We start from the raw sequence: 17,362 nt of genomic DNA, 5'->3' as shown, positions 1-17,362 counted from the left end.
AATAAATCTTTCAGTGAGTAAAACTGGCTGTGTCTGTAGTATTAAAGACTACACAACATTATTCTATTATCTTTAAATTAATTTTTAAATGATTATTATTTTAAATTATTGTCCCTGGATTAGTAGGGTACTCTTGTAATAAAGTAGCGGTGGTAGAGGACAGATTTTAAGTATCAATTCTGCTTAAAAAGATGCAATCTAATCCTGTTTACATGAAATAAGCCTGCTTACATGAAATAAGCAGGTTTAAGCTTACGGACCTGTTGCTATGACAGCAACTCCGGGATGAGCTTCGAAGAACCAAACAATCCAAGATCATGCCAAATCGTCAACAATCAAATCCAGCTAACTGAATTAGCGACGTACGAAGAACGGGCCCCTGGTACTCTCTCTAGACCACCAATGATCATCCCGACATAACACTAGCTAATGTAACTTTTGGTAATGAGAAGGATATAATCTTCAATCTGTGCTGCCAGGTGTTCACAGTCTACGCCGATTGTCTGGTAATCACCTGAGAAAAAAAAAAAAACGCTAAGAAAAAAAATCAACTCCAATAATTTAACCCAACTCAAATTTTAAATCTAAACACTATTTACATTTAATAATGGTTAATTGAACATTTTAGTTCCCTTAATTTCACTTAACTTTTTATTTCAAGTGCAATGAACTTACTATCATATTTGAGTGAAATTAACTTGTTTTATTTAGTCAATTTCACTGTTAGATTTTACAGTGCAGTTACTGACTCAGTTCAGTTGGTTCAGCACTTACCATCAGTCTGCAGGGCCGCCACCAGCAGCTCTCTGCATTTACTGCGCACGCTGTCCGTCGTGACAGGTGCAGGTGGGAAGGTGGTGAATTTGGGGGAGACGGGGGTGGTGGGAGTTTTTGGTGTCTCCGGCTTGTTACTAGAAAACAAAAGGTAACATCATTTCACTGTTTTGTAAAACTGCATAAAATAATCTGTATTGTAAAAAAACAAATACATAGAACTGAGGGTTTGTTTACTTCTTATTCATGTTTTTAACAATTAATATTGTTAATATTGTTAAATTAATAGGATTAAAGAATCAAGAAGTTGCTATCTAAAGTATACATTTGTTTATTTTACTTTTTTTCATCAAGTTACATTTTTTTTTATAATTACTCATTTTAAAATTGTTATCTAATTTAGTAAATATTATGTCAAATAAAATGCATGAACATTGTTGTATATTATATTTTATATTGTTGTATATGATATATTTATATCTGCCACCCTTTTTAAAATGAAACATATGCATGAATGAATTGTTCAAAATAAGATCTATAATATGCATTTAGAAAATAGGTAGGATGAATTGTAATTTCATGACGACTTTAATGATTAGATTCCACACACCTGGTGTCGCTGGATCCAGGATAGTCTTTAGAAGATGAGGACTGGAGGGGAGATCCTCCTTTTTTCTTCTCCTCCGATTTACCCTCAGACCCATCTACATAAAAGAAGTCCAGCATTAACATCAGGACACACACACTGCATTCACTATCACCAAGTTAACTAGTAACATCCTTAAGACAATAAAAGCTGGAAAGCAAACAGACAGCAGCTTCGTCCCACCACTTTTCAGAAGGAAATTCTTCAGTCTCCTCCATCACTGTCATTCACTCTAAAATAAGTGTCTTTTTCTTTCGGTGTGTGTGTGAATAGGGATGCAGTACCTAGCAGTTTCTTCCAGGTCTTGATGAGAGATTTGGCCAGTGTCTGCACCTCCTCATCCAAGCTCTGCTTCCGCACTGCATTCACTGACATCCCGATCCGCGTGGACTGCACCGTGGATCACAATGAAACAGAAGGAAGATCACATTTGTTACATTAAATATACCACTGGACTATCAAAACATCCAACCCAGTATTGAATAACCAAATATGATGCTTTGACTACCTGATCCTTCTGCTATAAAATGCTCAAAAGAGGGGAGATCATAAGTAAATAAAACAGCAAGCAAATGCCCGCTAAAGATTTTCAGCTATAAAAAAGCAGTACATTTAATACTAGGCATGATCGCCTTTACTATTTTAATCACAGTATATCAGGCACTGCTCTGGAAAGACTAAAACACAGCTCTGGGATATGTTTTCCCCATGTATTATTTTTTCTTCTGCGTATCACTGCTGTTTTTTTCTCAGAATTCTTCCTCGGGGACTAAGAAGCCAATGTGTCTGTACATTAACTTATAAATATTAATAAAAACTATAATAGATTATCAGTTAAAGGGGTCATATGATGCTTTTTTAAAGATCATTATTTTGTGTATTTGGTGTAACAGAATATGTTGACATGCTTTAATGTTCAAAAAACACATTATTTTTCAAATACTGTACATTATTTTAGGTCCTCTATGCCCCGCCTCTCTCAAACGCTTCGTTTTCTACAAAGTCCCTCCTTCCGACAAGCGCAGTCTGCTCTGATTTGGGGGCGTGTTAGAACGAGCCGTTTTAGGGGGGCGTGGCAGAGTCTTAACTTTGATAAAGAATATCTCTTTGGTTTTGAGACTTTAGTCTTTGCAACTTCAGGGATCTTATCTATGCACAATCAGCTTGTAACACTCCAAAGAGAAAGGAAAACTTGAAATCGCATCATATGACCCCTTTAAACTAAAATAATACTGATCCATCTAATGACAATAATCCTACAGTAAATGCACTCATGACATGCATGTAAAGTAGGCAGTTACAAATATACTGTATATACATACAGTAGTGCATTTGAAACACATTGGTAGATTCTAAAACAAACACTGGCTCTGTTCAGAATGGAATACTGTGTATACTAGTATTTAAAAAAAAAAAAAAAAGCATATGAAAAAGTATGCACCGTTCAATCTATGCAACATCTGCATATGAGCTATAGAAAAATTATTACTTTGCATTTTTAAAATGATGTAACTTTTGTCAATACGATCACGTAATGAGTGAAAATATATACAGGATCTATATGATTTGGATATATACAAATTATTCATTCATCAGACTGGAAATTGAAGGTTGAGCACACTCCATTGTGTTATTTAACATTCCATGCAATATGTGCCGTTGGGTACTGCACTTTCTGGAAAATGTAGTAGGTCATCCAGATATTCTATGCACGCATAGATTTTGCATACTAAGCACTGATTTCATTCTACACACTGCAGAAATAGTACAAACAGTACGCCATTCCAAACACAGCCAATGAGAACAGCAGCATGGGATTCCCTGACTGGAAGAGAAAGCCATGATCATGTAATCCAACACGGCACATGCTCTGCCCACAGACGCCGTCTCCAGCCCTGCTGAGATACCTGTAGGGTCTCCAAAGACATCTTCATGTTCTTCAGCTCCCGAAGCAGGTCAATGGCACCATCCTGAAGACAAAAACACAACAACAACAAAAAAACAAAATACATTGATCTTGCCATGAAAATAGCTATAGATGCTGGTATGGAAATAAAAAAAATGAATCAATCAATCTTGATAAAAAAAATTTAAAAAAACACAACGAGGGCGAAGGACTGTTACACAACAACTTCTCAAATGCATTAGTAAACACTGACTTCCACAACTAGCTGTTTCACAGAAAACCCCAGCCAGTCTGCACATAAATGCTGTGTTTTGGGGACAAAACTGGGACTGGCTGGTGTGAAGTGTTGGCTTAAATGAGGCTTTTGTTTACGCTGGAGAAATTTGGAGAACAACCAGCTGCCAGCTCAACACTAGGGATGGGCGTATCGATCCAAAGTAACGATATATCGATACTGACGCGAGTATCGAAAGTATCGATACTCAAACAAACAATATCGATACTAATGTGTGTTTTATTTACCAGTGATTTTGTTAATTAAAAAAAAATAAATAAATAATGCGTACAATATGCATTGAACTGGACGAATAACCTGTGCTAGCGAGTAATTGTGTAGGATAGAACTATTTTCCTGCTCATCTGAAGTGCTTATCATTACCCATTTTACTCTTAGTAATTTAATAATTTAATAAATGTCATAATTTAAAAGTTTAGTGCAGAAGTATCGAATCGGTATCGATATCGACGATACTGCCTTGAAAAATACCGGTATCATATCGAAAACAAAATAAGTGGTATCGCCCATCCCTACTCAACACAGTACACTAACGCTTCAAACTTGATGAGAGTAAAAGCCGATCGTGCATGAAGATTGGCCAATAAGAGCCCGGCGGTTGTCTGGATGAGGATGAAACAGGTGATAATCTCACACAAACAGGAACTAGATCTCGTGCTTGTTTAATGAAGACAAACAGAAACGCACGCGCGGATGAAATCAACAGTTCTCTCTCCTGCATGTTTTTCAGACGCTATAAGGAAAACTGTCACACTTACAGTGTTTTTCTTATGTACCATTTTGTCCAGCTTCTTTGCGATGCGCTCCACTTCTTGGTGCTTCACCATGTTTACAGGTTTAGGGCTGTTTGATGGCGCCCGATGGCCTTGCCTCCATTTATGTGGGAAAATGCGCCCGTCTCTGTGTGTTTCTCTTTTAGTGGCAGTATGAAAGGAATCCGCTGCCTTTCTCTCCGCTCTAGAATGTTGTATAGCGACGTTCGAATCGCGAGCGAGTCGTTCTTTTCAGTCGAATCTTTCCAAGGAATCAAATGAACCTGTTCATAAAATCGGTCTGAACGATTCGTTCACAAATCAGACTGAATCGGTAACAGCAGTTCTCAAGTCAACAAACTCACCGAAATTGATAACCGTGTCTTTTTCAGACATGATTAATTCCCAGTGAGCTGACAGTAAGCGCGTTTGCATTGGATTGAGTAATGGGGCGAAAGGTTAATTAACTAAGTTACTTTAATATCGGTAGCTAATGTTACAAATGAATTATGTATTCGAAATGTTTATGAGCTAATTGTATTGCAGTTTTGTCAACATCGGAATCACCAATTGTTATTAGATGTGTTATGGCTGCAACAAACTGAAGTAGGGCACGTGAAGTAAATACATTTGAAAAAAATAAATACACAGAAATAAATATGTGATTACATATGGCTTTAATGAAACGTTTATATCAGCGCCAACCCTAATTAAGCACACCTGAACCAGCTAGGTCTTACTAGGCATAACGTTAATAGAAACTTCCAGACAGGTGTGTTGAAACAAGTTGGAGCAAAACTCTGCAGGACACCGGCCCCCCAGGGCCCAGTTTGTTGGCCCCTGGTTTAGAACATGTCATAAGCCACACCGATATGTCATTGATCAGATCACCTGATGACAAATTTACTTTGTCACGTAAAAAAGTCACTGAATCGTTTCTTTGAACGCGCTGTTCGAAATAACCGATTCTCGGAAAAGAATCGGACTGCCCATCGTGTTGAAGCAGGGTGTTATGGGAATTGGAGTTGATATGAATAACCGCAGAAATAAAGCAGTTAAACACAAAAATGGTGAACTAGTATTTTTAACAAACTAACAGTTGGGATATTTTTTGTTTAGAACATTTTGTTTTGGTTATAGACTCTAATTTAATATACAAGTTCAGGTTTTTTACAAGTTTAACTTAAGAGTCTGCCCTTTAAAATCAACTGCTAAATAGATAAATACAGCAGTAATTTAATCTTATTATGACAATGGTTGGCTTAACCTAAAGTTTACAGTTCACGTGTTGTAAACGTAATATGCATTTCTATACCATTCTGTTCATTAGTCTTTCATTTAAAATATTTAGCAAAATAATAACTCTTATGGATCATTTTTGAGTGAAACAGTGACTATTGTTCCTTGGTCATTTTCCAAATGTCTTGTCAGGATTTGTGGTTGCTGTGTAACATGCTTTCCACATCTAAGGTGAGTTCTTTGTTTGGGAGTTTTCATTTCTGCACCGTAAAGAGTAAATAATATACAGGTCTAACTGAATGTGCCAAACCGGTTGTTTTTATAGCACTACAATGTTAGCACAATAAGTGGCTGTGCTCAGCATTAATAATATTTCAAGTGTGTCTCATCCTAATTAAAGGGATAGTTCACCCAAAAATGAAAATCATTTGCTCCCCCTCAGTGCTGTCCATTCATGACAAACGTGTTGGTTTTGATTTCCAGCATTCTTCAAAATATCTTTTAAGTTCTGCAGAATTTACGACTGTAACACATTTAGCACATTAAGCATGCCTGGACATCATGATGAATAAATTAGATAAACAGATAAATTATTATGAAAAATGTATGCGTTTACTCTATGGATCTTTGCAAAATGAGGGCAGTATTATTTTTGACCTACTCTGTTGTGTGAACAGGTTTAAATTGAACAAATATTGGATTTTATCAGTAGAGGGCATCATTGTAATAAAAGTGCTAAAGTATTTGAACACCGAAACCACAAATAAAAATGCATGAATGGCATTGCATTAGACTACAGAATATCAAACTAAGTGACATTTATTTTAACCCTTACATTGTCTTAAGGTCATTTTTGACCTGTGTTTGGTAAAGAGCCGTTCACTTTGGCCTTTCAAGCATGTTATGCAGCCCAATTATTTTTGTAAAATTATGAATAAAACTTGGCAAAAATAGTAGGCACTTTCTAAGATTCAACTGCTCACACACATTGTTTTCTATACGGGTACAATGGAGCTAAATTTTAAATTGAAATTAATTAATTTAAAATTTTAATTTGCAATTGCCATTTTTTGTGTTTTGTTGTTTAATGCTATGAAATGATTGACTGGACACCATTGCAAGAGTATCTTATGTGAATCAGAAAAATAATCCGAGATACGCTGCATATTTTTTACTTAAAAGCATGTTTGATTCACGGTAAATGGTTTAAGCGGCATTCAAGAAGTGAGTTTGTGATAAAAGACACACAAAATGTAGTTTATTCGTCAAGTAAAGAAGATATTACATTCACATATTGTTCTGACTGTTGTGCAGCATTTGTTCATTTTTTTTTAAACCAGATCGATACGGACTTTAGCATTTCAAGTGACAATGAAAACAATAGTGACACTCTGAATCAGAGTCCCATAATGCCCTGTTGAACCCACGGTATGTGCACATACATGGGTTGAAGCCTTCATATATGATTGAAGGTGACAGAGTGGCATGTTCTCCAGCTGAGGAAACCCCACCTCAGCATTGAGGGAATGTGTTCAGAGGGGAGGGGGGAGAGTCCCCGAAATGGCCAGCTCAGGCCTCAGTCCCTCAGGCAGGAAACCCGGTCTTCATCACCCTGCTGAGGTCATCTCTGATTATAACTGGACCGGGTTAAGGCAGCCCGACCGGCTCACTGCATGCCCTGTTCCTGCCATACATTCCCTATTTAGAGGCATACAGGCGGGCCATTCTTACTTTGGACTTTTTGTGTGGTTTAGAAATGTGCTGACTGATTGAGGTGTGTGTTTATTTCACTTGGCTTATCAGTGTGAGGCTGTTGCGGACCATTAATCTGTCATTACGAGGCATGGGGTCAAACTGATCTTAAAGGGTCCTATTATGCTCTTTTACAAATCTTGATTTTGTTTTGGGGTGTACTAGAACAGACTCTCATACTAGGTTGTTCGAAAAACACATTATTTTTCACATATTTGACATTATTACAACACCTCTCTCCCCAGTCTGGCATGAACGGCTCGAATAGTTCCTGTATCAAATGAAGGCCCGCCTTCTGAAACACGAAATGTGCTGTGATTGGTTAGCTGGGCCAGTGTATGTTGTGATTGGCAGCACTCGGTGCCTGGTCGGCAAATGTCATGCCCATTACCATAGCCGCCTGCGAGCTTCAGTGTAAATATTGCGTCAAAATCAAATCAATTTGAGCACGATTTAAACCCAGATGATTGTAACCACTCTAAGTTCGTCTGCCTTGGGAAAGCTAGCGTGTCTCCGACACAGTGATAACACTCGTTGCCTTCTCTAGTGCAGCTCAACCAGGTCTCGTCCCATTCGTCGATATTTGTGATATCACAAATCCCGGAAAATATGCGTTGTAGTCCAAACGAGTCGTTCTTTGTAGTTTTTGAAAAGTGATTTCTGTTAAATAAAAGATCTCCTTTTGAAGTGGACTTTGAGCTTTGTAACTTTGCAGATCTTTTTTTATGCTCAAACAGCAACATTACAGACTAAATAAAGTTAGTGAAAAAAGTGAAAAAGCATAGTAGGACCCCTTTAAATGAGAAATTATAGATTACTTTCTTTTATAACGTTGACATTTTTTCTTAACACTTTTTCATAAAATTTCACAACGAATGTTGACTCTTTTTAGGACTTTTATCTTACACTTTTCTTAAGATAATATTTATTAACAAATTTGGCATTTTCCTCTTAATTGGCAGCTTTTTTCAATTTAATTTTATAACAATTAGAAGAAAGAAATAAGAATCGTTGAACAGTTTTTTTTTTTTGTAATAAGTTTGTAAACAACTTTTGGTAATTTAATTTAATTTGCAAGTCTGGATTTTTATGAGCTCCTTTACGTTAAAATTAAAACAGCTAAATAGATGAGTACAGTAATATTAATGTATTGTGACTAACAGTAGTTGGTTTAAGTTCATGGTTTATTTGTTGCTTCATTAATGTTGCTATGTAGCCTAACTGTATTCATATTTGGAAGATAAGAGTAATTATTTAAAAGGCATTAAGTAGTCATATCCTTATAAAAACAAAATTATGTCAATGTTATGATGAGATATTTTGATCTGTCTATGTTTGACTAATATATCAAAATACCGAATATAAAAATGTATAAAAATAGCTCACACTGATAACCTATAACATAACTGATAACATTGATGGTTTTGTTATAGGAATAAGCGTAAAAATCTAAATATAACATGGCATATATTCAAGTATCAAAATATCTCAAAAGCTTAAAATATCTCCTTTTATTTGATGTATTTTAGTATCAAAATATGTCATCACAACTTTAATGTCATTTTTTTGTTATACAATGAATGCCCAGTTTACACCTAATAAATGAATGTCATCTACCAAATATAGTTAAAGACCGTTATATAGCAACACTAATATGGCATATTTACAATTAATATGGCAAATGTTTTGTATTTCCATGGAACTGTGCATAAAATACACTGTATTTAAAAGCTTCTCCTAGTAATCCCTATTGATTTTAATAGTTTTAAGCGTGTGCATTTGTTTAGCTCTGCTTAAAGTGCACAGGGGAACAGGGCTGAGTGTGTGAGTGGGAGAAAGAGAGCGAAAGAGCTGTGACATCTCATGCAGGCAATAACATGTGTGCTGAGTTTAAACAGATCACTCTGTCAATAAGCACTTTCAAATTGAAATCAGATGCTGACCACTTCTAGTCCCGAACCTACATCCTCTTTACAATCACAGAGGAAATTTCACATTGAGTGAGTGCGACCTGTCCTGTGCAGTCAAAAAGCCTATGTATAATTGCAAACAGTTTGAGGAAAGAAACCCAGGGCTTGGAAAACCGTCATATGTGCTGTAGCGTTACTGTAAGCATGTTGGTATGAACAGTGGAGTTGGTTGGCGTGAGTGAGAGCGTTCTTGAGTGAGTTTCATTTTTCTACTTTCTATTTTTTTATTTTTTTTGGATTAAACGTGTTTGTTTGTGAGTACATTTTGTGGGGTTGTTAGCTGACCTTTGGTCAGCGTGCTCCGAGTGATGGAGACAATGGGGATGACTGTGAGGCATGGCTGTAAATGCATGCCAGACGCCTCGGTCTCGGTGGAAGATTGTTTATTAGCTGTGAGTTCTGTGATCGGTGGCGCAAACATTAGGTCTGCATCACGCATGAATAAGGCTATAGTGCTGTTTCTAAGTGAAATTCAGTTGGTGGATTCTTCGACTGAGAGTGAATGAGGCTCTGAACTTGTCCGTCAAGTTGAGTATTGATGGTAAAGATTATACGATTTTTATCAGTTCAGAGACGATGAAATGTTTTGTGTGCGGGGAGTTTGGGCATGTTCGGCAGTCTTGTCCGAATAAAAATGGAGTGGACGTTAATATCACGGCTGCCGCTGTTAATGAAGAGAGTAACAGTCAGGCAAGTAGTGAGTTGAATACGGCTGCTGTATCATCGGAGGTGTCAGTTGTTGAAGGTGCTGCGCCGAGTGCCTCGCATGAGGTGAGTGTGGTTTCGGAAAACTCAATGGATGCGTTTGTGGAAGCAGATAAGGTGACTGTTGTAAGCGGTAGTGAGAACATGGCTTCACAATCAGTGACGGGCCTCTGTGAAGTGCAGGTAGATACTGATCACGGTTCACATAGCGAGATAAAGCAGATGCAGCTTACTAAGGTAACGGTAGATACTGAAGAGAAAATTATTAGTCAAAGTGTAGAAGATGAAAGCTCTCAAGAATTTGGTACATATTTGCAAACTGAGGATTCTGATAATGATAATGAAGATATTGAAAGCATTTTGGATGAGAACAATGAGACTGGTTCAAGTGTGCAGAGGCAGCTTACTGTGGAGGGAAGTAGGTCTAAATTTTATTCACTTATACAAATTAACGACTTCCTGGATTGCACTAAAGGACTTCGTAAGGCTAAGATTGAGACTTTTTTTCCTGATTTAGGTCTGTTTTTGGCATCTGGTACAGTAGCAATGAGAAAAGCTTCTTTTGAGGAACTTGATAAGCCGAAACGATATCGTCTTAAGAAGATTCTGAGCAATGTGAGAAGTTCTTTGCATTTACGTGGTAAGAAATGAGTATTTTAGTGATGTCAGAATTAATTTGTTTTTTCTTTTCATTAATTCTTCTTTCCTTTAGCATCATGTCACCTTTATGTTTTGGCTCTTTAAATATCAATGGGTGTCGTGATGCTGTGAAAAGAGCATCTCTTTTTGATTATATTATTATGAAGAATGGTAGTGTAGTTTTTTTACAAGAAACTCACACGGATGTAAATAATCAGGTCCAGTGGAAGAGTGAATGGAATGGACAAGTTGTTTTAAGTCATGGTTTTAGTAATAGTGCTGGAGTTGCAATTCTTTTTGGAGTTGAATTTAAAGAACAGAATGTGAGCGTTTTTGATGTTCTACCTGGTAGAATGCTAAGAGTGGATGTTACTTTACATGGTCTTAATTTTTCACTCTTTAATATATATGCCCCAAATATTGGGACAGAACGTAAGCTTTTCTTTGAAAAACTTCATACAGCTTTAAGCAGTGTTCCACAGGGTAGGATTATTGTATTGGCCGGAGATTTTAATTGCACTTTAGATCACACATTAGATAGGAATCATGAAGAACCTCACAGTCCGTCAGCAGATGTTTTAAAAAAAAATTTGATAATGTATTATGATCTTGTAGATGTTTGGAGAGAAGCTTTTCCTGATGTAAAACAGTACACATGGATAAAAGTAAATTCTAATATGGTTTCTGCAGCAAGGCTTGACAGAATTTATGTACAAAGAAGTGTTAGAGAAAAAAATTTTAATAGTTGTATTACTCCCACTCCTTTGTCAGACCATCATTTTATGTCTGTCAATGTCACTACTGTTAGCAAAAGTCAGAGCTATGAGACTAAAATCTGCACAGAGACTTCTTTTTTCTACGGAATTGATTCCTTGGGTGTCATTTGGGCTAGCTGTATTAAGATCTTTTTGTGGTGTTGAGCTTGATAAACAACTGTTTTTGATGTCATCTTTTAATGAAAATGTCACATCTGGTGTTAATTTTTATGTATCGGTTTTAAAATCTTGGAATGTATTTAGGGTGTATAGGTCTGAAAATGATCACTACGGTTTGAATGAACCATTGTTTTTTAATTCCTTTTTAGGAAATGTTTGTATATCTAATAGTATAGTTAAGTTATGTATGATGAAAGGTTTCACTAAAGTGGGACACTTGATTAACTTAGACTCAAAAGAGTGGAGATCAGCGGAAGAGATTGCCAGGCAGGTTGAATTGAGGTCTGTGAGGGTGGTAGAGCAGTTGATTTTAGACTTGAAAGCTGCTCTCCCTCCTCCTCTTTTGCAGTTTTTGAATTTTTCGTTAGAGAGTGGGCCTATACAGTTACCTTTTCCTAAGTTAAGTGTGTCACCTGGAGTTTGCCCTGAAGTCAGTGGGGTTGGAAAGCTGTTAAATTTTGAGAGATTAAAGGGGCTAAATTTTCAAACAGTTGGAAAAAAATATATGTATCAGGTATGTGTAAAAACTGCTTATTTTAAAGATCTTCATGAAAGATGTATTTAGTCTTTGCAACTTCAGGGATCTTATCTATGCACAATCAGCTTGTAACACTCCAAAGAGAAAGGAAAACTTGAAATCGCATCATATGACCCCTTTAAGGCCGAATGATGCAAGATGGCCCTGGCACGGGCGGACACTGGCAAATATCTTGGGCATCGACGAAAACAGAACGTGAATGTTAGATGCAGCGTATCTGCTTGACCTAAATGAGAGCTAATTGTGTTGAACCGTGTTCTCATATTACCTTTGTAACAAATATATCTTTCTCTGGCCATTCTCAATATGATAAACTCCAGTTGATGCCATATTTAATGTCTATAGTAATTTTTCATGGTGTGTTTCACTCTCAGGCAGTGAGATACCATAAAACATGTGAGCCTGGTCGAAGCGAATGATGAATTGCATAAAAAGTCAGGGAGAAGGGGACTGAACATCATCCAAGATCTTATTAGAGACAAAGAAGCATTCTCCTCTTCTCTGTCAAGGGTCCTCTCTGTCTGAAAGGAAAGTGCATGTTCTTGATTTTTAACACATGTATCAGAACACATAAAACAGTGTCTGTAGGACTGCAGGAACAGCTCCAGGCCTGCTCTTGATGTGCTGGGAAAGCGATTTTAGGCCAGCGGTGATCTGCAGAGCCCACATATTGCAATTCTGCTCTGATCGTTTTCATCCTGAAACACAGCACAACAAAAAGTTGATTCTGATTTTCAGATTTTAAGTATGAGCACTTGTAATAGTGACGCTTCCCTTAGTAAGCACCACATTGGGATGCTTTAATGACATCACCGTTTTCCCTTTTGGACTCACGACAGGCATTTCGCCTTCAACAGGAAGTACAATAATGCAGCCACACAATAAGCCATTAAACACATCACACACACATCAACGATCACAATTGCTTTGGCACACTAACCTTCTGTTTTCCTGCCGCCATCCAACCAGATATAAATTTAAAAAAATCTCCACATTTAAAAACACACTTTTCATCATCCTTTACCCACTCCCAAGACCTCAAATCCCACCTTCTGCTCCAGAAAATAACCCCTGCCGCCACCAATCCAGCACCAAAACAACCCTCATCCTCTCAGTTTCATCTTTCACCTCCTTTATACAGTCCACATCCCCCTCCAATCTTCATTCCTTCCACAAGACCCATTAAATCACTTTTCTCTCAGATCCGCATAACCTCCTTTGCTACCTGTCTGAAAATACCATCTTCAGCTCGCCGAACCATTTCAGTAGCACCTCGTTTGATCACCCCTCCTCTCTGCCCAGCCTTGACCCTCTCCGTCAGGGGAATTGAGTGCTTCCCCTTGGCCTGTCTCAGCAGAGTTACTGTGCTGCAGGGCGCTGTGTGGGAAGCCGTCAGCCCTCTCACTCTCACACGCACCTCACGGCTCTTCCTATTCAACGTTTCCTCCTGCTGCCGGCCTGCCATCGCACTCACACATGGCTTTTTTGTTTTTTGTTTAGCTGGTTTTGTTCTGTTTTCTTTTTTCATCTCTCTCTCTCTCCTTCTCTCTCCTCTGGGATCGACAGAAGAATATGGGGGACAGTAAACCTGAGGTGTGCGCATTTCCTCTGCTGAGGTGCTACGAAGTTAGGAGTCCGGTTGTGTCAGCATCCCTGCCTGCTGCTTGTCACCCTCGCTATTCCCCTGCCTTCATCATCTTTAAAAGGGATACAGTACTTCCATTCTTCTGTGGAACACAAAAGAACTCATTCTTTTTAGAATGTGGTCACTCCAGAAAGATAATAATTGTGGGCTGAATGTTTCAAGCTTTAGTGAGGACTTGCACTGATTGAATGTTCAAAATTGAATAGAATCAAAATATTCAAATTATTTGTTGATTTTTGTGTGCAGCTGCCCGAAAAGAAGGCACAGAGCCGTTCTGATGCAGCATTTAATTTGCAAAGAACCAAAGCTTAAAGCTTAATGCCTAAACTTTAACACACTAGTTCTAGTTTTATAGTTTAATAATTTTACAGAATTGTGTAATCACAATATATTATTAGAAGATACAGATATACAGTATGATTACAATTTTAAAGAGTAAAATGCACTATGGCACGTATGGCAAGAAATGTGGTAGTGATTATGTTTGTAATTATTTTATAATAATTATGTGATTAATCTTACATTTTGAAATGGCAGAAAATTTATTATTTCTATTAATATTATCATTTTTATTGTATTTTAAAAAATACATCTATAAATATAAACAGTGATTTTTTTTCATTCGAAATGTGTAAAATGTTGAAATTGCTGAAATTTCTTAACTTTTATATTATTATATTTATATTATTATTATTATTATCATTTTTCTTGTTACTGTTATTTGAAATAATTAAAAATAATAATTATATACTTTATACAAACATCTAAATATAAAAAACATGTTCTGTTTGAAATGTAGTGCAAAATATTTTAATGACATTTTAAGAAAATTCTTAATAATAATAATAATAATAATATTTTGTGGAAAATATCTAAATAAAGTTTTTTTTTTTCTTTCGATATGTAGTACATTTAGTTTCATTTCACTCTTTAATGAAGGAATTTCATAAATTAAATGTAACAATGTCCAGCAGTCCTCTTCACATTAACATTAGTAGCATTATGATAATTCTGCAGTACACAGACTGCAAGTGACTTTGATCTTTTGTTAACAGACAAAAAAGCCATTATGTTATTAAAATCATTATTATGTATTGTAAATTCTGTTAAGATCGTTTAAGAGTATACAACTGATTTTAAGGTAGATTGTCAGGCATATAATGAATTATACATGGCTTCATAGAAAGTGTTACCAAATTCACTAATGTTCTTCTAAAAACCCAGCTCATATTCTATCAATTGTGTTTTAGTGCCATGGCACGTTCAGCTCTTCGAAAGGTCACTGTAGCGTCTGGACCAATCAAAAACACAATTTTTCATTTGATCATGCAGATTTATGCTACAAGCCCTTTGTAGAATTGTACAGTAAGAAAGTTATTTCCCTTAACCAGGAAATTAACGTTCTTAGAATTGACAGACAGTTGACCCTGAGAGGTCAAGTAAATATCTACAGCGGATCTAAATATTTATAATTAATTATAACTAGTTGTGATTGATTATTCATATTTCCCCATGAGCTGATTCGCTACATCACAGAGAAGATAAACCTGTAATCCATCTCTTTATAAATTGTTTTCATATTGTTTATGATCCACTTCCAGCCCCATGCTGTTTTATTTTTTACTTAACTGAAGGCACTAATTATTTGCATTCATCTCCACCCACGGCTGATCATCACCATAGAGATTCATCCATCAGCCTTTCTGGATTCACCAGTGAACAGATCTGCTCGCAGGAATCTCGGTGTATGGGAACTCTCAGCGCTGTGTGAAATATTTAGGATGATGTATCTCGTGATCTCACTGCACTTTGATTCAGTCAGACTCTGGGAGAGTTGTGAGAATAACGGACAGATGCGTCAGTGAGCGGATGACGTGTGGCCGTTATATATTTCGGCATGCCTGCACACATTGTTTCAGGTCTTGTGGCATATCACTATGGTATTGTTTTTGAATGGCCTCCTGGGAGTGTGTGCGTGCATGTGTGTGTGTGTGTGTGTGTTCAGGCTGGATAGAAGCCATGCTCTTCTTAATTGGTTCTGAGTATATGCCTAAGTGCATATTTGTGTGTTTTGCTGTGTGAAGGTCATACACACCAGGTCCTGTGTATGTGCATGTATGTATATGAGCTGTATACTGCCTATATGTGATGCTAAAAAGTCCAGTCATTTACTGTGATTTCAACAAGGCAAGTTTGAACTTGCACTGGGGAGTAAAAATTATTTGTTTCAGCATTTTCTATTTTAATTTTATTTCTTTACACTAACATGACATTTGTTTTTTTAACTTAATTCTTCTTTTAAGAGTATGTGTTTGTCTTGTGTTATAGTTTTTATTTACATGCAAGAGGATAAACCTTACATATATATATATATTTTTTTTTTAAAGAAATTAATACTTTTATTCAGCAAGGATGCATAAAAAAATCTATTAACAGTCAAATCAAATAAACACTGTTTTGTTTTCGAGATAAAAAATCATTAAATTTCGAGAAAAAAAATGTCTAAAAATGTTGAGAATAAACTCATTAAATTATGAAAATAAAGTCGAAATAAAATTCTGAGAATAAACACACTGGTGTCATGTTCATTTTCTCTCGTTGGACAGTGTTAGTCAGTGTCTGCAGTGGCGTAGGTCGTAGAGAGTGATGCTCATGGATGAAGCATGTGATGCGGGCGGCCAGAGTTCGAATCTGCCTTTTGCCGAACTCGCTCTTCTTCCTTTTTTCATCACATATCACATCGGAAAAGTGGAAATCAATTGCCTAACGAGTGTTTAATAATGATGTATTAATTGGGTAGGTTAAGGGGTGGGTAGGCTATAGGGAAGGCTTTGTTGTGTACCAATAAGGGAGCATCTATTTAATAATTTTAATAAAATCATTTACACTATATGTTATTATTGCATCCTGTTAATGTACAACAATACTGAGGTGGAAATAGTATCTGTCACTATTTATAAGCATAAATAGCATCTAATTACTATTTACACTTATTGCAAAGATCTGCTACTTTTACATGGCGTAAATAGAATCACTATTTTATTTCGAACTTTTTTCTCAAAATTGTATGACTTTTTTCACGTAATTTAATGAGTTTATTCTCAATATTTTATTTCAACTTTTTTCTCGAAATTTAGCGAGATTTTTTTCTCGAAACACAACGAATTTATTCTTGAAATTTTATGATTTAAATCCGAATATAGAATTAAAGTTTTTACTTTTCACTTGTTTGCATTTAGTGATGATAAACTAGATATTTTGACTATGTTGTCATATCGATGCTACATTTACATTACTCTTATCACTCTGTGGTTTAAAATAAACACAATAATAAAAATGCTAATTAAAAATGAAAAAATGCTAATAATTTTTGGTTGTAACTCTCAAAATCCACTTTAAAAATATGTTTGATTGGCCATGACATTTCTGCAATGCAGTTGCTATTAAGCATAAAGCAAAAATCTGCACTTATTGTCCAGGAAAGCAAATGTTATCCTCTTCCACCCCTCTCTTTCCATCTCTCTCTCTCTCTCTCTCTCTCTCTCTTTCCATCTCTCTCTCTTTCC

General features: G+C 36.4%; 1 protein-coding gene across 3 annotated transcripts in view; it reads right to left on the bottom strand.

The window, feature by feature from the left end:
• The window catches only part of LOC107666524 (transcription elongation factor A protein 2-like), a 28,774-nt gene extending 24,152 nt beyond the window's left edge, over positions 1-4,622 (bottom strand). For all 3 annotated transcript variants that reach the window (XR_001631677.1, XR_001631676.1, XM_016457912.1), the window contains exons 1-6: positions 4,380-4,622; positions 3,328-3,390; positions 1,705-1,810; positions 1,385-1,478; positions 775-911; positions 458-514 (exon numbers count right to left, since the gene is read on the bottom strand). Coding sequence is in view for 1 of the 3 variants with exons in the window: in XM_016457912.1 (XP_016313398.1) it covers positions 458-514; positions 775-911; positions 1,385-1,478; positions 1,705-1,810; positions 3,328-3,390; positions 4,380-4,448 (526 nt within the window). In the remaining 2 variants the exon portion in view is untranslated. The remainder of the gene's footprint in view (positions 1-457; positions 515-774; positions 912-1,384; positions 1,479-1,704; positions 1,811-3,327; positions 3,391-4,379) is intronic.
• Positions 4,623-17,362: the final 12,740 nt, after the last annotated feature.

Source organism: Sinocyclocheilus anshuiensis, unplaced genomic scaffold (assembly GCF_001515605.1).
Source record: "Sinocyclocheilus anshuiensis isolate Anshui unplaced genomic scaffold, SAMN03320099.WGS_v1.1 scaffold201, whole genome shotgun sequence".
Taxonomy (NCBI): Eukaryota; Metazoa; Chordata; class Actinopteri; order Cypriniformes; family Cyprinidae; genus Sinocyclocheilus; species Sinocyclocheilus anshuiensis.
This window is presented reverse-complemented; position numbering and strand designations above follow the sequence as displayed.